This window comes from Acomys minous, assembly GCF_964271855.1.
Source record: "Acomys minous genome assembly, chromosome: 2".
Lineage (NCBI taxonomy): Eukaryota > Metazoa > Chordata > Mammalia > Rodentia > Muridae > Acomys > Acomys minous.
In genome coordinates, this window is record NC_140484.1 from 47,884,592 (window position 1) to 47,905,547 (window position 20,956).

General features: G+C 53.1%; 1 protein-coding gene across 7 annotated transcripts in view; it reads right to left on the reverse strand.

Annotated features, from left to right (window-relative positions):
• Positions 1-3,698: 3,698 nt before the first annotated feature.
• SYT7 (synaptotagmin 7) overlaps positions 3,699-20,956 on the reverse strand; it is a 62,578-nt gene continuing 45,320 nt past the window's right edge. For all 7 annotated transcript variants that reach the window (XM_084774082.1, XM_084774080.1, XM_084774077.1 and 4 more), the window contains 6 exons: positions 19,779-19,914; positions 15,832-16,102; positions 11,690-11,859; positions 11,134-11,248; positions 10,416-10,615; positions 3,699-7,043 (listed from right to left, as the gene is read on the reverse strand). In XM_084774082.1, the coding sequence (XP_084630208.1) occupies positions 6,939-7,043; positions 10,416-10,615; positions 11,134-11,248; positions 11,690-11,859; positions 15,832-16,102; positions 19,779-19,914 (997 nt within the window). In that variant the 3' untranslated portion in view covers positions 3,699-6,938. The remainder of the gene's footprint in view (positions 7,044-10,415; positions 10,616-11,133; positions 11,249-11,689; positions 11,860-15,831; positions 16,103-19,778; positions 19,915-20,956) is intronic.

Below are 20,956 nucleotides of genomic sequence, written 5' to 3' on the forward strand. Positions count from 1 at the left end.
TGTGTGTTTCCTACATGTCTATTTATTTATAAGCCTGGGAGCACCAAGTTCCACCACTGTGGGTGCACCTCCCCCACCCATGTGCCCCAACTCTGTGTCAGGGTGACCGTGGCCAGCTGCTGGATCTCTCTTGTCTGGGGAATAAGTGCCCATTGCAGAAAAAAAAAAAGTCTTCTAGCATCCTTGGGTGTCTTCCTGCTCTGGCTCACCCTACCTTTGTTTGTTCTGTGTGGGGGTCATCTGAAGCTTAGTTCTCAGGTTCTGACTTTTGGATCTCCTACCAGCTGGGCAGGCCTTCCTGTATTCTCTCACCAGTCCCGGCCCCTCCCACTCACTCTGTGACTGTACTTGTTCCTTTCTCCTTCGCCTTTCTCAGCCTCAGTTTTGGTCTCCATCACCATGGCAACGAGAGCTGATGTCATATGAGGCCAAAAGGTCAGGCTGAGCCCAGGAGCTGGCCTGGTACATTGGCCTGAGCTCTGGGTAAGGAGGAGGCTGGGCATGGCTGTGAAGGGAGATAAGACTAGATGCACAGAAAGAGTGAGAAGGCGGGGAGATTGGGAGCTAGGCCTCCCCCCTGCCCCCAACAAGGAATAATATTAACATGGGACCCAACTGGAGCCTCTGTCTTTGCTGAGGTTCCCATCTGGGGCCCTGGGCCTTCCTGGGATCCCGGTTAATGTGGGGGTAAGGATTTTGGGAGATGAAGTTATCAGGAGGGTTGGAGGGGGGAAGAGCTGCAGCCCACAAGGGATTGGCCTCTTGACCCAGAACTTGTCACGTACAGGAGCAACCCCCGTGGACCAAGTCTGGCCCTGCTCCTAGTTCTCTTGTTAGCTGAGTGACTCTGATGAAGTCTCTGATCCCTGGGTCTCAGTTTCTCCATCCGTAGCTGAGGACTTGGGCTTTTAAAAGCTCGATGCTCTAGGCTAAGACGTCACTCATCGTTTACCCAGCGTCCTTTCGCGTGCAGCTACAGCTCAGGTTTCCCTCCTTTCCGATGTTTCTGCTCCCCCACCCTGGCTCCCCCAAGGCCAGATGGTCTGGGCAATGCCCTACAGTGGCCTGGAGGGGGGGGGCACCATCCTGAGGTGTTCATGTTCAGGCCCCTCCCTTTTCTTCTTTGTCCAGCTTGACACCCTTATCTGTTTACCAACCAAGCAGGAGCTAGCTACTGAGGCAACAGAAGTGGATCTAGTTTCTTCCGGAAAGTTAGTTTGGCTAGAGTTCATGTTGATGCCTGATGCACTGTTATGGATCTCTCTGTGGAAACGAGGGCACCTGGGAAGGGAGCGCCCACTGCCAGTTGCCCTGACGCACCTCCCCTTAGTGGTGAAGAAAGCACTAGCAGTGTGTGAGGGGGTCCCATCATCACTGCCATCCTACAACTTTCTGACTTGGACCCTGGAGAGAAGGAAAAGATGTGTGACACTTGTAACCACAGCCTCACCTGTGGTCCCTACACAGTCTTGGGGGGCAGTCAGAGGTGGGGCAGATGGGGGAACAGAACAGGAAAGCTCTAGGGAGTTGGGTGTGTGGCCAGCAGGGGCAGAGGCCAAGGGACCTAGCACTTATAGCAGGAGGAAAGGCCAACGGCACCTGAGTGGAGGGCAGAGGAGGTGGTAGGGCAAGAGTCTGTGACCTGCCCATTGGCCTATTTGTGGACACACAATCCACTATGGAAGAGCTACTCTGTCCTTGGCTGACTGGCAGGTTGGCTAGTGAGATGAATAAGAATTATAGCCCATCTCCTTCCCTCTGTCCCGCCAGTCTCCAGACTGGTCCCCAAGCCTCCAGACTAGCAGACCTCTTGATTGGCAGGCAGGGCATCCGAGACTAGGATGTTAGCAGAAGCCTTTCCTAGCTTTGTTATTTATTACCCACCTCAAGGGTTTTGGTAAAGGAGGAAATGAGGTGATTGGGAACTGGAGACCTTCCCTTGAGGCCCCTCCCTTCCCATGCAGATACCCCAGCTTTCTTATCTCTCCCAAAGCTTCCTCAAGACATTAGGGCACCATGATTCTGAAGATGGACATTTATTACCACAGCCAGGCGTGCCACACGGAACGTGTATTCAGACAGGGAACCCTGCCCAAGGGCTCACAATCTAAGAGACACCACACTCGCACACTTGTGCACACACAGACACATATAACACAGACACACACAAGGACCCAGACACGGAGGGAGTGGATGACTTCACAAGAAACAGATGGGGGCGGCTCAGGATGGGGGCATCAAGCATGTTCAGATTGTCCTTCGGCTATCTTTCTCAGAGAGGGAGAGGAGACCCCAGAATCCAGGAAGGCCAGTGAGACCTTTGGAAGTGGTGACCTGGGAGGGACTTGCAGGAGAAAGTGGTCTCAGGCACACGGAGGGATGTACGTGTAGCTCAGAGCAGGCAGAGAGAGTGAACCAGAGAAGCCCAGGATAAAGACCCTGTGCCAGTGGCAAAGGTCTGACACCTCTGGTGTGCTGGACCACCTATGCTAAAGCTGTTTCCTGGTTGATGCTGTTGTTTCCCCCCCCCCCAAGAGAAGAGCAAAACCAAACCGAGGGTGGTTTAGGGTGTCCTTGAAACTACTTACCTGACCCCAAGACTCCCTCCAACCTCTGGAATAGATGATGCCAAAAGAAACTTTTTTTTTTATCCCCTCCCAGATGTTTGTGCACACTAGGCGAGAGCTGTACCTCTGAGCTGCACCCCAGCCTGAATACACATTTTAAAAGGGATGTTTAAACGATATTGTAGGAAGTTGAAGGGGCAAGAGGAGGAAAGGTGGGCAGCTTCAGAATGGGGGTACTCAGTCAAGATTGAGGAGGCAGCTGCTCGCCCCAGATGTGGGGGACAGAGGATATGCGACCCTATTCACTCCAGAGTGGGGCAGGGCCCATGGAGATATGGGGTTCCATTAGTACCTATCTGAAGCAGATATAATTTGCCTTCTGCGGTACCCTGAGAACTGGCAGGTCAGCCGCCCTGGACCTAGCAGGGAGGAGCTGGGAAATTATTGCTTCTTTGTGACTAGAGGACACTGAGAGCACAGCAAAGGACATGGCTTGCCAGAGTCACAGACGTGAGGGCACTGGAGTTCAATTTCTCAGGCCCTCAGGTTAGAACTTTCCAATGGGGCGCTTTAGATTGGGGGGATTTTTTTCCCCCAGCCATAGAGCATCAGAGTAGACAATACGTTGGAGAAAGGCCATAGGTCCAGCAGGCTGACCTAGAGCTCAGCCTATTCTTTCTTTTCCCTGCAAGACCTGGAAAGGGGACATTGGCTCCAAGTCATACTAGCTGAGCAGGTGATGGTGAGATGGTGGTGGTGGGGTCCCCTCTTTGCTTTTTCTACTTACGATAAGGGGCCCCTGGTAAGAGAGGGAGTGCATGTCCAGCTAAGTGAGCCTTAGGGGAGACCCTGGAGATTTCAGGGAGATCTAAGCATGCCTTCAGGCCTGCCCTGGGACATGCAATGCTCCCTGCTTTGGGGCAGCTGGTGAGTATGGGGATTACAGTCTAGATGTGAAAGTGAGCTGAAAGCTCAGGCAGGCCCAAGCCACCAGTGAAAAGTCAAGTCCCAGAGGTGATGGGCTGAGTGGAGATACCCCCAAGACTCCCCAGTCCCCCCAATCCCAGCTACTGCTCCCCCTTGGGGGAAGAGGTAGAGGGCTGGGACCCACGGAGGAAACAGCCAAGGCCCTACTTTTTCACGATCCTTTATTAATCAGAACAGGCCTTGCCACAAAAAGCAGGGCCCATTCTCACAAAAATATGGTTTTGCAAAGAGGAAAATTCTGCTGGCTTAGAGGGTGCATATGGTGGAAATTTTTGTATGGTTCTTTTTCCCTTTTTTTTTTTTCTTCATTTCTCTTTGCTGTATTTTTCTCTTTTTGTGATAGTGGATTTTTGTTTTATTTTTATAAAACACTTGCGCTCAAGGACTTAAACACAATACAAACAGCGCCACCAATTCCCACCCCTGGGGGCCCAGTTGAGCTGGGAATCCCCTTGGCTTTTTTTTTTTTTAAATCCTTTTGTGGCTGTTTTCCTTTGTCCCTTCCCTGGCCTCTGGTGCCAGAGGGCAGGTGGAGGGGTTTGCTGGGGCAGGTGGAATTTGTATAGCAGTTACATGGATGATGATCACAAAAAAGGATACCTAAACAACATAACAACTAAGTCTGGGGTGCCCACAGGATGTCAGATGATGCTCATTAAGGGGCTTGGGACACAGTGAAGAGACAGGTTGGCTCTGGTGGTCCCTAGAGGCTCCGTGGGGCAGGGTGGATGGGCAGGTGGGCCTTGCTTTCAGGCATCAGTGACAACTTTGCTCCGGGGGGCACCTTCAGAGCCCTCCTGCCTTGATCCCCTAGGTCAGGTGATGGTGGCCTCACAACCTCCCCCATGAGGTAGGTGAAGTATTATTACCATCATTTTACAGATGGAGAAACTGAGGCCCAGGGAGTGTGGGTGACTTGCCCAAGATCCTAGGATGGTGGTGGCAGAGCTCTGGTGCCCTTCCCACCCTCACATTCCTCCATTTCCCCCGGTCCCCTGATTGCCCTGACTGTCTCATGCCCAGACTCCACGTCTTTCAGCTGTCGCTTGTGCAAATCCACTCTGCTCTTGGCCCACCATTGGGAGCCTCCTGCTGGCGTCCCCCATCCCAGCCACATGTGTGGGACTGAGGGTTCCTAACTTGGGTCCCCACTGTTCCTAAATAGGGTCTGGGGAGTTGGGGCGCAACTCTGTGCCAGGGGGCACAACTCTGTGCCAGGGGGGTATGCTCTCTGAGCTGACTGGCTATGAGGTGCATGAGCGGAGCCTTGCATAAACCTGTTGCTATTCTTACTCCCACTGGTGCAAGTTGCTTTGGTCCCTCGGATGGCTCTGTGGGAGTGCTCAGGAGATCGAGGTGGATGGAGGGAAGGATGGGAGAAATTTCTCTGGAATTTCCACTCTTGACAGTACCCTCTTCTATTTCCACATAGCCTCTGGGGTCCCTTTCCAGGGGGCTACACTCAACTGGGGGGGGGCAGATCTCACTTAAAGCAAAAGCTGCAGTATAGAAACATTTAGATTTACAAGTAATACGGGTAGCTATTTGTTTTACAATGGAATTCTTTACAAATGATTCACCTACTACATAAGAGATTATTCCTCCAGGTCCCAGGGAACAGGGTGTGAAATTCAATTTAAGAACATTTTGATATGGGTAAAAGGAGATCTCACTGCCTAGAGCAGAAAGTTGAGCTTTAAAGCCCACTGAAGGAAAACGTGCCCAAATATCTATGCTTCCACTGTTCTCTAAATATGCAGATCCAGTCCAGAGCCTCTTCAGTCCTTGGGGTGTCAGGTTTGCCACCCAGGGCAGGAAACTGGTTCCCCAACTGCTACCACAGATGTGGTGTTCTGGTGCCACCTGGTGGTGGACTCTGGGAATGTTGGGTTCAAGTCTGAGGCTCGGTCACCAGCTGGGTCTTTTCTCAATACAGCATAGAGGGATGACAGGACTTAAGAAGGATCATCCTGGAGTCTGCTGTTTCCAAGGGGAAGCCAGCTCTAGTCTCAGCAGAGGCCGGGAGGAGAAAAGGCAGCTTCTTTGGGTATGGTAACTTCAGACTCCTGGACCCTTCCTTGCTTCTTCACTTGCGTGGTGGGTGGGAGGGGCAGAAAGAGCTACTACACTGCGGACGGGGCAGGGGCGGGAGGCGGATCGGAAAGGGTGGGGAGGTACATCAAGACAGCCTGGAGGGGGTCAGGGGTAGATCAGATTATGCAAGTAAAGGGATGGAGGCGTGGAGGTCAGGGGTCGGGACAAGGGGATATATCTAAGCCAGAGTATGGAGCAGATGCCAACTTGGCTGGGATATGAGATCTAGGGAGGTGAGAGTCCCTGGGGGAGGGGTTAGGGATGCCTGAGAAAGGATGGGAGAGGTGCCCTGTTGGAAGGCCATGCACACTGTGAGTAAGGTGCCTACAAAGTGTAAGCCCAGGCCCAAGAAATGACATTGTAACGGGGAGTTGCTACCGGGGAATTATGAGAGTGGGGGCTACAGAGACAGGCAAAGTGGGTGCCAGGAGGCAGCTGGAGCATCTGTCCTGGTCCCCACTCCTTCCACTCAGCTATTCCTACCCTTCCTCTCCTACCTTCCCCGTGGCCTTGACCTCTACCCGACCCAGCCCCACCCACTTCATCCACTGAAACTCTGCTACTCTCCATAGCCAGCCAGTCAGCATTGCTGGCCCCAGGGGGACAGGGAGTGAGCACCCCCTTTCACACATGTTCGCGTGAACTTACACGTGCACGTGTGCACACCCATGTGGGCTCACACACACACACACACACACACACACACACACACACACGGTAGACACAACACAAATACACAGGGCCACATCTCCAGGACCCTGGAGCACAGGCTATATACTATCCTTGGCGTCCAGGGCCCAGCCGGCACCTGAAGCTGGGGGCGGGGGGGCGGGCCTAATGACCAAGCCGTGGCCAAACGCCTCGGCCTTCCTCTCCTGGGCCCCAAAAAGGGGGGGGGCTAGGGAAGGGGTGGCTTCTCTCCACTCCAGGCACTGCCTTAAAGAAAACGGAGGGCTATGCCCACCTGGCGGGCCTCTGGAGGGATTTGCTCGTCTGCCCGTCTGCCTCTTGAGCTTTCCCCCCACTTCTTTAGTATCAGCAAATTAAGAAAGAAAGAGGCAAAGCAGGGAAATGGCTCCCAGAACCCCCACGCCCAAGCTGGACTCATGGGGGTGGGGCTGGTACTTCCTAGAAATGGGGCCCAGTAGAGTTCTGGTACCCCTCCCTGGCTGAGCCCTCAGGGTTCTCCCCTCACCCATGGCAGGAGGGCCGGGCTGGGCATTGTGCATAAAGTGGTAGGGGCGTGATGGGGACCCAGGCCTAGGCCCTTGGTGCCTCCCTTCGCCCCACTCAGGCTTTCAGCTGGTGCCACTGGGCCACAGGCTGCCGGGGACGAGCGATCATGTCCTTCCAGTGTTTTACTTCACCTGGTCCGCTCTTCCAGGACAGGTAGATCTGGGGAGAGAGAGACGATGCATTATGGCAGGCTCTGGGGCTTGGGCCCTGTCCCATAGTAACAGCCTGGCCCCTAGAGACTGCCCCTTTCCTTCCCTGCCAACCTGACCTAGTTTCCTGCCTGTGCTATCCCTCAAGGGCCTGGGCATGGCTGGCCCTTTGACATCAGACTGCAACCTATTTTGCAGTGAAGGTCAGGACACAGGCAGTCGGCTGGGGCGAGCTTCCCTGTCCTATGAAGGGGCACCATTGTTAACTGCCTCTCCCATCTCCTGTCATTTCCTGCCCCTACCCCGCCAGGCTCTGCACTAGGAGCTTTATATCTGGAGGTCAATGCATGCTTACAAACTTGGCAGGTGTGTAGACAACATGGTTAGTCACAGTTTTCAGATGGGGAAACTAAGATACACAGAGATTAGAGTCTTACCTTCAGCCAGAGTTTAAAAGTTCACAATGGTATAAGGCAAGTCTTGGGGGGTTCTAGACTACTAGTCTATCCCAGGCTTGGGTAAGGGCTCCACAACATTGCAGGGCTGCCCCAGAACCCCCAAGGTAGTCTCAGCCGAGCCTGGCCTGGACACTGGTGGATGCTTAAGACTAAATGCATTAGAAGAGAAGCAGAGAGTGTTGCAGGACCCTGGCCAGGGCACTTTAAGGCTATCACATGACAACTTAGAGGGCAAGAAACTGTCACAGGGAAAAGAGCCTGGGGGCCTTGACAACCGAGTACAAAGTGCTAGCTAGTACTGGACCCTGGAGCAGAGGCGAGACAGATGCAACTGAAATCTGGCTGGTTCACAGCGAGACCCCATGTCAGCTCCTTAAGCTGTAACAGATGCAATGCGAGGGGCTAGCAACTGAGGCAAGAGGGATATGAGTCCTCGGTTTTATCTTTGCCACTTTCCTGTACAATTATTTACCAGGTGTAGTGTCTCATACCTAAAACCCCCACGCTGAGGCAGAAGGATTGCTAGACTGGAGGGACACAGTGAGTTTGAGTGCCAGCCTTGGCTACAGAGTGAGACGCTGTCAAAAAGCAAACAATAAAACACCAAAACAAAACAAGCAAATAACTATTCAGACTCTGTCTCTCAGACTCAGGCCCCTCTGTGCAATGCAGTGATGATACAGACAGCTGGTGATGGCACACATCTGCTGCCCTCTCATGCCTGAGCTCTCGGTCAGCTCCCTCTCTCTGAGGCTCATTGGCTACTCCTCCCCACTACGCCCCACCCCCCACCCCCGCCCAACCAGAGGGTCACAGCCAAGTGCTCCTGTGGGCCTGCTTGCATTTGCAACTTCAGTCCAGCATGATACCACAGCCTGGAGCAAGGCCAGATTCCCAGCCTCCGGGAGCTGAGCTGGGCTTGTGACTCAGAAAGGTTCCAAGGTCCTTAGGCTTTCTAAACTACCCCAGGCTAAAGCAAGACCAAAAATGCTTTTGGCTTGGTTTGGCTCACTGAAGGCTGGTATGTTAAAGGAGCTAAAGGTAGCCTCCAAGGAAGACGTGATTCTGGAAGGCAGAACTGTGTGAAGGGCTAGAAGTGGGTATCAGTGGGCCCTGCCCACTGCAGAACCTGTGCCCGTGGTTGGCTGAGTGATACTCCCAGGACCAGCTTTCTTCCACAAAGCTAGGTGCTTTCCTTTTTCCAACAATTAGGTCCTCCTTTTCATCTGTCCGAGGAATGGCTCCAGATGGACCCCTTCCCTTGCAGATGCCAGGCCATCCTCCAAACACGCCATTGTTGGGGGTTAAATGAGGATGACTCCTATAGGCTCTTTACACTTAAATGCTTGGTCTCTAGCTGGTAGCACTTTTTGGGAAGGATTAGGAGGTGTGGCCTTGTTGGAAGAGGTATGTCACTGGAGGTGGGGTGGGGTGGGGTGGGGTGGGGTGGGGGAGGCCCAGCAGGCAGTGGACTTTGAAGTTTCAAAAGCCCACACCACTCCCAGTTAGTTCTCTCTGTTTCATAGCTAATGGATCAAGATGTGAGCTTTCAGCTACCACACCAGCACTCTGTCTGCCTTCCTGCTCCCATGTTGCCCGCCATGATGGTCATGAACTCAAAACCCTCTGAAATTATAACCAAGCCCCCTATTAAATGCTTAAATTATTATTTAATATATTATTAAATCATAATATGCCTTGGGTCATGGTGTTTTTTCACAGCAGTGGGAAAGTAACTAAGACAGGCATATGCCCAAGGATCTGTGTTTTCCACTCCTTCATTCCCTCTGCCCTGATCCCTGCACTATTCCTGGTCAGGCTTCTATGACCTGGCCAGGGCTCAGTCAGTAGAGTGCTTGCCCATCACGCACGAAACCCCCAGATTCAAAGCCCTGCATTGCATAAAGCAGGTACACAGTGTTTAGGAGGTAGAGGCAGCAGGATCAGAAATCCAAGGTCATCCTCAGCTACATAATGAACTTGAAGCTAGCCTGAGCATGGCAGTGTACACCTTTAATCGAGTTCGAGACCAGCCTGGTCTATATAGAGCCAGTCCCAGGACAGGCTGGGAGACTCTGTCTCAAAACAAAACTTCTGTGACTGACTGGATGACCACAAGCGCTATGGGTAAGAACATTTCAAAACTAACTTCTGTTACACTAGAAGCTACTTGTGCACTCCAAACACCAGGCTAAGCATCTCTGTCCTTATTGCTCCTGCTACACTTGCAGCTACGACTTCCTTACTCTCATCTGAGCAGAGAAAATGAGGCTCAAAGAGGTGACAGCCCTTAAAGGGTGGAGCCCAGGGCCACAAGTGTAGCTCAGTGGCAGTGTATGCCTGGACCTTATAAATGTCCCAAACAAGCAACAACAAAACCAGAAGCCAGGCCGCTGACTTTTGTGCCCATACTCCCAACACTGAGTCAGAATGACAGGAACACGCTTTTCAAAGTAGAAAAATGGAGAGTTTCTGTCATAGACTTGTAGGAAAACTCAAGTCAGGCCTGGCTTCTTGCCTAACATGCAAGAAGAGGTCACCTTCTTCTAGAGTTGCCACCTATCACTGGCGGTTTTGGTCTGACTTTGGGATGCCCTGCAGGGCTGGCACTAGCTTCATTTTACAGACAAGGACTCAGAAGCTCAGAGAAGCCAAGTGACTTGCTCCGGGCCGCCCCGCCCGGCTTGGTGCCGATCAACTGAAGCCAGGTCTTTGGTTTCTGGCAGGGGTTCTGCCACAGCCCCTCCCATAAACAGGGCTGAACCAGTCTGAGAACTCAGAAACCTTAGGGGGAACTCAAAGCACTTCTTGTCCCCTCTTTCCCTGTCTGGCTGGGTCTTTGCTGGCATCCAGGCCTGTGCTCAACCTTGGTCCCTCCTCCCCCCAAGCTGTGGCCCTGGCTATGCACCCCAGCCCAGCTCTACCTTGCCAATGACGTCATTACGGCTGAGCTTGTCTTTGTCCATGACAGTGATGATGATGGTGGTCTCCCTCAGTTTCTCCGTGGGGATGTCGAAGGCGAAAGACTCATTAAAGATGGGGTTCAGGTTCCTCTTCTTTGTCACTGTCTTCTTTTTCTCTACCCGCTTGTCTTTATACATCAGCCATACCTTCACATAGGGGTCTGGGTGGGGGGTGGAAAGAGGAAGGGTCAGAGGGGCAGAGCGTGTGTGTTGGGACGACCGAGGATCCTCATGCCCTTTTAGGTGCAAAACCTTAAGTGGGAGCTGCCTGCATGCTTTCTAAGAGGGTAATGAAGCCAGGCCAGGGCAAGAAAAAAGGAATTGGGGATAATCAGTAGGTAGAATAAAAAAAGATCCTGGACATCGCTTCAGTGTTCTTACGCTAAACACCGAGAGAGGACAGGTCTCCCCAAGCCCACACACAAGCAGCTAAGAGTAGAGTCTCTCCACCACGATCTTGCCTTTCTTCCTGATTCTGGGAGACCTGCCGGCCAAGATGCCACTGACCCAGAGTATGTCCAAAGGGTTCTAGTATCTTTAGTCAGAGGAGTTAGGACTGGTAGGGGCCAAGGTTAGGGCCCCAATACACTTTTATCCTTCATATCCAAAGTGACCCTCCTGTCACTCGAAGCTCCCCCACGCCCCCACCTGCCCGTCCTGTCACAATGAGCCTCAGTACCTGATGTGCCCCCAATGTCCATGGCTTTGAGGTTGCGAGCTTTGATGATGTTCACGATGATGGAGTTGGCTGAGGGGTTGTAGCAGAGAGACAAGAGCAGCTCCCCTCGGCTCCCCTGTAGGGCAACAAAAGGGGTGAGGCTGGGTCACAGGGGTGGGGTGGGGGGCAGGGTGGAGGGGATATGCTTCCCCTGATCGCCCTGCAGGAATGACAGGGAACTAGAGCGAAAGAGGGTCAGAGAGTCTAGCTGTCCATAGGTCCTTCCTGCCCTGCCCTGGGTGATACCAGCCCCTTTGTCTGTCACCACTGTCATGCCTTCTCCTCCCCTCTGGCAAGTCTGTGCTTACTCAGGGCTCCCAAATCACCCAACGGAACCCTGGGCTCATCGCCCGCACAGCTCAGGTGAGTCTCTCCAAGTTCTAAAGCCCAGCTCCCTGAGGCTGCCCACCAGTGCTCCACTCTGAGCCCTGCTGACATCCTGAGGCGGAGGGTGGTTGAGGACCCTCCACCAGCCCTGACCACGTTGCTCCAGGTAGAGGATCACGTAAGGACTTACACTCCCATCGCTGCATGGCTTCAGATCCTTCCAGAAGGTCTGCATCTGGGTCAGGTCCACCTTGTTGAGAGGGATGGACACCTCCCCAATGGGGTCATTGCGGCTGAAACGGTCATAGTCCAGGACCTGGAGGTAGAGGACCCTCTGCACCACTTTCTCGTAGGGAAACCCTGGGGTGGAGCAGACAAGGTGAGGGGTGTTATCCCAGCAACAAGAAAAGAAATTAAAACAGCGGTTGGAGAGATGGCTCCGATGGTTAAGAGTACTGGCTGCTCTTCCAGAGGTCCTGAGTTCAATTCCCAGCAACCACATGGTGGCTTACAACCATCTATAATGAGATATGATGCCCTCTTCTGGCCTGCAGATGTACATGCAGGCAGAGCACTGTATACATAATAATATTTTTTTAAAAAAGAAATTAAAATGGAAGGAAGAGATGGAGAGTGGGGGGGGGGAGGATGGGAGAGGGAAGGAAAAGGGAGAGAAGGGAGGAAGAAAGGAATGGGGGTAAGGAAAGAAAGGAGGAAGGCCCTGTGACTGGGGCTGGCCTTGTGTCCTCTGCTACCTAGGCCAGCAGGCCACAACTGACTGCAGTAGCACTTTCTGAAGTGCCAACAAGAACTCTGTCTCCTGTGACCCAACAGATGGGGAAACCAGGGCTCAGATAGTTTATGTGATAGTCCCAGAGCCAACAGTAGGACGAAGACCATTAATGTGCTCATTGCTTGTGTGTCCGTTTCAGGTCTGGGCAGTGGCCCCCTTGCTCTCTGGTTCAAGTCTGAGCAGGTAGGTGGCTGTGCCTCAGGCTGTGTGGCCATCACATAGTGAGTCCCAGGAAGATAAAGGGGGCAGGGAAACTAGAAAGATACCTGTGAAAATGAACCAGTATTCTGGGATACTGCCCATCTCCTCTTCCTACACAGATCCCATGATGGGTGCCCAAGCCACCAGCACCCCTTGCCCAACAGCCATGAGCGTCCAAACTTCCCTTCCCGCTCCCAAGCTTCTTCCTGTGGCCCATTCTCAACACTGTGGCCAGATTGATTTTTTTAAAAATAGCCAGCATGCCACAGCCAACTCCTTTTTAACATCGCAGCACACTCAGTCCTTCCAAAATGTGGCCCCACTGTCTGTGGGCTGGTAACCACTCTTCTCTCAGTGCCCCGGCTCCATCCCTATAGACGTTTTCCCTGATCCCTTGATCAGGCTCTGCCTGCATCAGGACCTAACCTGTGAGCCCCCACCATGCCTACTCCAGCCTATTGTCAACTTTTCCATCTAGGCTCTCTTTCCTGGCATCACAGATGGGCAGGCTGCCCTGTAACACACTCCATCACTTTCCTTTCTTCGCTCTAGGGCAAGCCCAAACAGATTTACCCATCTGTTTCCCCCATTATCTTATGGCTTGCCTGCCAGGGGAGGCATGTGTGTGAATACACGCATGCATGAATGTGTGTGTGTGTGTATGTGTGTGTGCGTGCGTGCATGTGCTCATGTGGCACAGTGTGAACATGGAAGTCGGAGGATAATTTGCCAGGAACTGGTTTTCTTTCCACCATGTGGGTCCTTGGGATCAAGCAAAGGTCATTAGGCTTGGCATCAATCACTTGGCCTGCTGAGCTACTTCACTGGCCCAGATGCATATTTGTTAAGAGATTAGATAACTGGGGGCTGGGGGATGAGTCAGTGAGTAAAGCACTCTGCACAAGCATGAGGACCCAAGTTTGGATCCCTAGTGCCCAAGTAAAACTTGGGTGTAGTGGTGGGTATTGCAACCCCAGCACTGGGGAAAGGGGGCTTGGGTGGAACCAGGTGGATCCCTGGAGCTTGCTGCCCAGCTCCTCCAGCCAATTGGTTCAGTTAGAGACTTGACTCAAAAATTAAGATGGATGTGCGTCGCCAGGAGGTTCAGCAGTTGTGAGAGCAAGTGCTGCTCTTGCAGAGGGCCAGAGTTCAATTCCCAGTGCCCACTTCAGGTAGCTCATAACTTCTGACCTCCACAGGACCCTCACACACAGGATTTTCCTCATGTAAACACACACACACACACACACACACACACACACACACACACACACGGGGGGGGGGAGAGAGAGAGAGAGAGAGAGAGAGAGAGAGAGAGAGAGAGAGAGGGAAAGAGAGAGAATATAAACCATAGAGGAGCCTCTGACAGAAGTGGGTCTCAAAGAGGACTCCTGATTTGTTTAGGATTGTCCTTTCTATGTACTAAGGGAGATGTGTCTTGCTCATCTTGAAGGCCCCAAGGGACCTTGCCCAGGTGACCCTTGAAATCTGTTCAGGTAAGATGCATGAAGACAGCTGTCCTGGGAATATTAGTGACTCCAAGAGGTCCCTGTGGCTAAATCAGTTTCTCCAACACTACACAAAACAGTCTCCTATATGTCAAAAACTCATCCATCAGAACCTGCTGGAAGGGCTGGCTTTTGAGGAATTTTTCTCTGCACGCTAAAAGGAGCCAATACAGGGTTCCCACGGAACATGGCTGAATTTTCAGCCCAGCTTTGTCCTCCACGAGACAGGAGTGACTGGAGAGCTGTAGTAATTTCTCCTTCTTTTCTGAACTTCCTGCATCCAGTGAAAAGTTGGTGGACAGCAAATGCTTGTGCGAGGGAACTGAGGGTTGGGTCTCTGCCCCTAAGCCTCATCCATATGCTGGCAAGCTTCCAGATGCTTCCAGATGCCAAGCCTCCGGTTAACTGTTCCATCCCTAACCTGGTGCCCATGCTGACCTGGGCAAGAGGGGCCCAGAAACACAGAGGCCTCTCATCACATTGTCAAGGCTCAGAATACACAGGTGTTGATGGGCTTGGATGCCAGCTGGGGAAGAGTCCCTGGAAGACCGGGGCACCTCAGAGCAATTGTAATCCCACAGGGACTGGATTTCTCCGGCTGAACCAGGCTATGTTTAAGACTTAAGGCTTCGGCCAGGCGTGGTGGCGCACGCCTTTAATCCCAGCACTCGGGAGGCAGAGACAGGCGGATCGCTGTGAGTTCGAGGCCGGCCTGGTCTACAAAGTGAGTCCAGGACAGCCAAGGCTACACAAAGAAACCCCGTCTCGAAAAACCAAAAAACAAACAAAACAAAACAAAACAAAAAAAAGACTTAAGGCTTCCTATGGCAGTACCCTGCCACCCCAGGCCTGGGATAGGAACGGTCCCCTCACTGCACACCCTGTGCTCTCAGACATGAGAGATACAAAATGGCTTTGGCAGCAGGGTCACATTTGGCTTAGTGCCCCCTGGAGCCAGAGGGAAAGGCTCGGAAATCTTGCTTGCCTCCCATGGTGGGAAGGGGTCAAAGACCAGCAACAGACCATCTCTTCAGCAAGCACATACCAGCACCTGCTGGGTGTCAGAGCCTGCTCTATGTGCTCTGAAAAGTTACTAATTTGCATAATTATTATTATTATTACCTCTAGCTTATAGATGAAGAAACCGAGTACCAGAGGTTAGGGTCTATTTTTCTTTTGGCTTTTTGAGACAGGGTTTCTCTGTGTAGCCTTGGCTGTCCTTGAAATCACTGTAGTCCAGGCTAGCCCCGGAATCAGAGATCCACTCGCCTCTGTCTCCCGAGTGCTGGGATTAAAAGCATGCACCACCTTGCCCAGAGAGTTTAGGTTCTTGCTTAATGTCAACACAGCTAGTAAGTGAGAAAGCCGAGATTCCAGATCAGATGGACTAGACCTGGGGCTGAAGGGGATGAAGATAAGGATGAAGGGAAGAGTTCCAGAAGGTTCTAGTACTTTCACTAGATGCACAAGGGTGCTTCACCTAGTCGCTCCAGAGCAATGCACCTCTGAGTGGCACAAAATAGGACCCCAGCCTGTATAACAGGCTCCGTCTTTAGCCTGCGGCTAGTATGTTGACTTCTCTCACCTCCTGGAGCCAATCTGAGCCGGAAGCATAATGCGCTGGGTTAACCGGGAATGTGTGTGGACATGTGTACGTAAGAACCGGGGATTTCAGTACATGTATGCAGCTTACACGCATGTGTGCTTGCATGCTTATGTACCTACAGGCATGGGTTTGTCCGTGTTTCTTGCCCGCGGCCACACGTGGGGGGGGGCGGGGAAACCGGACGGGATCAGTGGGTGGGTAAGTGGGCGTGGCCCCAGCCTCACCTTCAAATAGAAAGGTCTCGTTCCAGTGCGGGTTCAGGTTCTTGCGCTTCACCTTGGTCTCCAGTTTGTGCTTCTTGTCGGGTAGCAGGTAGATCTTGACAAAGGGGTCACTGGTGCCGCTGAAGTCCTTGGCTGGCAACTCCTGGGCCTTCATGACCTTCACGGTGAGTGTGGACTCCTGGAAGTTGTAGCCAACGCTGAACTGGATGCGGCCCAGGTTCTCTCGGCTGCAGCCCTCGTGGGCCTCGTCGTCCTCGGAGCCTGGGGAGAGCTGCAGTGGAAAAAGACGGTGAGTTGGTGGGGATTCTGTTCCACCAGGCTCCTGGGCAGCATCACAGGGTCCGGAAGCCGCTCTGGGCTGGAGGCCTCTAAGCTCATTTCTCCTCGTTCCTAGCATGTGGTTGGCTGTGGTAGCAGTGGCTTATCGTATTCATGGCCAGTGGAGGATACTCAGGTCCTGAGAGCCCTGTGTTAACCAGAAAGGGACAGGAACAGGGCCAGGATGGTTCTGCCTCCTAGACCCCAGAGCGGTGAGCAGGAGACCCCACTTTTCCACCTCCCCATGAAACTGTAAGTCTGTTCAGCTCCAAGAGCCACCCTAAGCTGTTCTGGTCTCCCTCCCCTCCTTGTCCAGCTCTATGGACTCATGGGAGGCAAAGCAACTCTTACAAAGAGCTCTCTGAGGGCTATGGATGCTGCTGCTTACAAGATACGAAAGAAGTCTCCAGATGAGGGGAGGCTGAGATGCCAGGGCGTGACTGAGATAGGATCACCAGGCTGTCCTCTGGGAGTGTGACTAAGGTAGGCTGGTCCCTGGGGAGTGAGGTTCTACCTCCAGGTTATGCCTCTTCCCAGTCCCCATCCTCAGAATAGATGCCTGGACAGGCATGGACAGTAGTGAGTAGTCACAAGGAAGGGTTGAGTGCCATATTTTCATCACAACATGGAAAGGGGGCAGCAGGGGGCAGTTGGGGACCTCCCAGTTGGGTTACAGCTCACTAGGAATAATAGGAGGACTTGAGGTCCTAACCCTGCCAGGTCAGGGGTCCTGCTGCCTGAGTATCTTAGGGTCTACATCTCCTTTGGTGATAGATGGTTGTCAGGAGTGGGCCCCAGGGAACTGCAGATGGGACAAAATGGCACTTGCTCTCATACCCACACTCCCTCAGAAAATCTCTGGGCCCCTCTTGCTTCCTGGAGAGGCAATCCCAGCTTCTCAACACAGAATGTCACAGGTGACATAAGGCAGACAGAGGCACCTACCATGTTGAAGAATCTTACGTCACCTTCTTACTGCCGGACCAGGCAGCTGTCACCCGCCTTTGCTGAGGAGACTGGCTCAAAGAGGTTAAGTCACATGCCCAAGCTTGCACAGCAATAGGGAACCCTCTCTGACCACAAAATCCACTCTTTCTACCAAAACAGGCCCAGGCCCCAAGTCATAGTAAGGCCCCTCCCCACAGCCACTCAATTCAACCTGCTCGCACCAAGGAGAAGGGCCCAAGTCACATCAATGATGGCAAATAGCGGCCATGGGCCACCTGCTGCTTGCTAACTCTCCCCTATGCCACATACTTGGTCTCCTTTGTGCCTTCCTACCCCCGAGGCACACACTATTATGTTCAAAGTTCGGCTTGGAGCACACAGATTTTAGGCCACTCACCTCAAGCCCCATGATTGAATGGCCAGTCAGAACTTGAAGGCACCTGAACTTAGACCATAGTTTAAATTTAACCTCTGGCTCCACCCAGTGGCTAAAGAGGAATTGCACTCTCTCTCTCTCTCTCTCTCTCTCTCTCTCTCTCTCTCTCTCTCTCTCTCTGTGTGTGTGTGTGTACGTGCGCGCGTGCACGCGCACAGTGTTTGTTTGAGACTGGGACTCATGTACCCCAGGCTGCCCTATAATTCTCTCTGTTGGAAAGCTATCCTTGAACTTCTGATCCCCTTATGGGGACATGTGCCACCACACCTAGTTTATTAGGTGGTAAGGATCAAACAGTGCTTCCTGTACGACACACAACACTCTACCAACTGGGCTACATCCCTAGCCCATTGCAGATGGCCCTGTTCACCCCCTGGCTGATCTCACAGCCCATGGGTTCTATCCCAGACCCACTCAGGATGTGGCTTTCCCAGGTAGAGGCCCTCTACTCCCCACTTCTCCCTCACCCCACCCCCACACTTTCCCCTCAGCTCACATCAGCCCTCTTCCCCTGAACTTGTTGAACCTGCAGACTGGAAGCCATGGAGCTTAAGATTGCAGGGCTCCCAGGAGGGTGAATGCATTCATGGCACAAGTAGGCAGAGCTAGCCAAGACTACCTGGACCCGTTCCCTCGTTCCCTCTCATATCATGGGGGAATCGTAGGCCACTGTAGGTGTGGGTGGCCTCAGCCCCACCTCAGTCCTTTAGGGGAAACCTGGGCTGTTTAGGTGGATTTCACTTCTGAAAGGGGTAGAGCCTCTGTACCCACTTGCTTGGCTTTCTCCAGGCCCAGCTCTGAGCCCTAGTGAACAAGCCATTTCCATGGAAACCAGGCTGCCCAGCTTTCTCCTCTCTTGCCCCAAATCTCTGTCCCAGAAGTAAGCTTTAAAAGACATCACACTGCCTGTGCCAGGTCCCAAGGTCCCAGGTTCCCCAGTGGTGATGGTTTCTGTCTACCCCTAGGTTCTGATTCCTGACCCTCTGCTTCAGCAGCCTGGGGTCTGGGGAGCACCACAGGGTGAGGTCACAGGACATACATACTCTGCCTTGCTTGTCTTTACTGTCACTGTTAATATCAATGGCCTGGCACTGGCAGAGGGCTGGGTAATTAGACTTGCCTTCCCACCTCCGGGCATCTGTGGAGTACTTGAGAGGGAGATGGGTCTGTACTTCCTTCCGCTGCAGGAGTCTGCCAGCCTCTCCCTCAGGGCAGTCAGGGGCCAGCCAGCTGACTAGGAAAGGGCTGTCCCTTCTGGGAACCTGACTACCGGGAAACAGCACCAATTAAAGGGGCTATGCAAGGAAACAGGGTGGTCTGTGGCAACGGGCTGCCCAGAGCAGAGGACAACCAGCCTACACAGAGCTAGAGATAGGAAAGAAAGTCGCAAAGGGCCGTCCAGGTCAAGGGAAACTCGGACTCGAACTCCACCTCAGGCCTGATGCCTGGGCACTTGAATCCTTGCCCTGATACCTTGTGACTCTGTGTGCAATTGTTACTTGAGACAAGTCATATCGGCAGGAAACTGTGGGGCTGGGTGGTTAGGGCTGGCTGGAACCCTGCCTCTGCAGAAGGAGCCAAGGAAGTGATCTGAGCCCTGTTATGTTCCGCAGAAAGAGAAGGTGCTGGGTTCCCACTACAAGCCTCTCCACACTGTCCAGGAACTCCTGGCCCACCAGATCCTTAACTGGTTCTTGTCTGCCAACTTGCCGCACCTGGGGGGCGGGGGGGGGGTAGGCCTCCCTCTGGGGATTAACCAGAGGCTGAGAAGTACAAGCAGTTGTGCTATACTGATGCCACCAGGGGGTGGCATCATGCGAGGTGCAGCCTCAGCTTTGGTCAACAACCTAGGCCTGTCAGCAGCAGAGAGTGACTGAGGTCACTGGTGGGCTACGAGACAGTCACCCCTGGGAGCTCCGGAATGGCATTTGAGGGAAGGGACGCCTGCCTCAAGGCCACAGCCTGACATAAAACCATCTTGTATGAGTGGGATCTCTTAGGCTTTTTCTCAGATCAAAAGAGGATCAAAGGAAGACAAAGGAGGAAACCAAGGCGTGGAGAGGCATTTTGATGAAAGAGCAGCTGGGCAGGGGTGGGGGTGGGGGTCAGTGGCGCAGGCCTCATTCAGTCACCAAACACTGAGCAGCCATCATGCTGGGACTAAGTCTCTGAGTTGCCTACTTCTGGTCGCCCCTCCCCCCCCCACACCCTCGCGCCCCACGAGCCCATCCCCAACCCTTCTCACCATGAGCATCTCGCTGGTGAGGGAGTTGACGAGGTCCGAGACAGAGGAATGGGCCTCCGTTCTGCGGTCAGACTCATCGTGGGGTGTCTGGCCGGGCACTGGGGCTGTATTTACAGCCTTTCCTCCTGCAGGCAACCTGGAGGAGGGGGTAGGGAAGGAATGCCAATGAGCTTGGGCTTTGGGTTGGGATGGGCTGGACTCCATGGGCCTGGGTGGCCACAGGATCTTCTCTGAGAAATCAGCCCTTGCCCCTTCCTGTGGGCCAGCAGGAATGAAAGCTCTTCACAGAAAGCCTGGATTCTCCTGCAGACCCACACCCAGGACTTAGCCTTCTTGAACCTCAGCCCCAAGTGATTGGCTGAGCTGCCCTGTCCTGGCTGTTTAAAGGGAGCCTTTATGCTTCTGGCTATTCCCAAAAGCCCCTCAGCTCTCTGGCTTACACAGCTATTCTCTGAGCTACCCTGCTCTTCAGAGAACCTGCTCCACCCAATCTGGAACGGGGAGGCGCCAGGCAGCCTGTCCAGGTGTCTTTCCACGTCATTACCCTCGGCAAACACTCCACAGCCTCTCTCCCAGAGCCCCACCTGTGTTTGCTCAGCCTCATCAGAACCAAGGTGTTCTTCACCCTATAGCCAAGGGAAGGCTGGGACCACTGTCCACATGGCTCTGTCTGGCAGTGTCTGCTGTGACAGGAGTGTTCTTGTGCCATTTCATGTGGTACCACACACGTACTTGGAACCTATGCATGCCATGTGGCCAGTGTGAAAGAGCACCATATGTGTGCTTGTATGTACACGTGCATGTGCGTGCATGCGTGTGTGTGTGTATGTGTGTGTGTGTGTGTGTGTGTGTGTGTGTGTGTGTGTGTAGGTGTAGGCTTTGATTGTCATTCCTCGGGTGCTATCTTGTTTTTGACACAGGGTCTCTCACTGATCTGGGGCTTGCAAAGGTTGGCTAGGCAGCGGGCCCCAAGTAGCTGCTTGACTTCATCTCCCAGCATAGGGTTTACAAAGCCACCACGCACAGCTTTTCTGTTCACACAGCCTCCCAAGGTCTCAGGTCCTTGTGCCTGTGTGGCAAGTCTTCAACTGACCTACCTATCACCCCAGCCCTGAGCATTAAAGTTTTGATATGACTTAATACAAGCTCTTTTTACCAGAGCTGAAGATGTAGCTCAG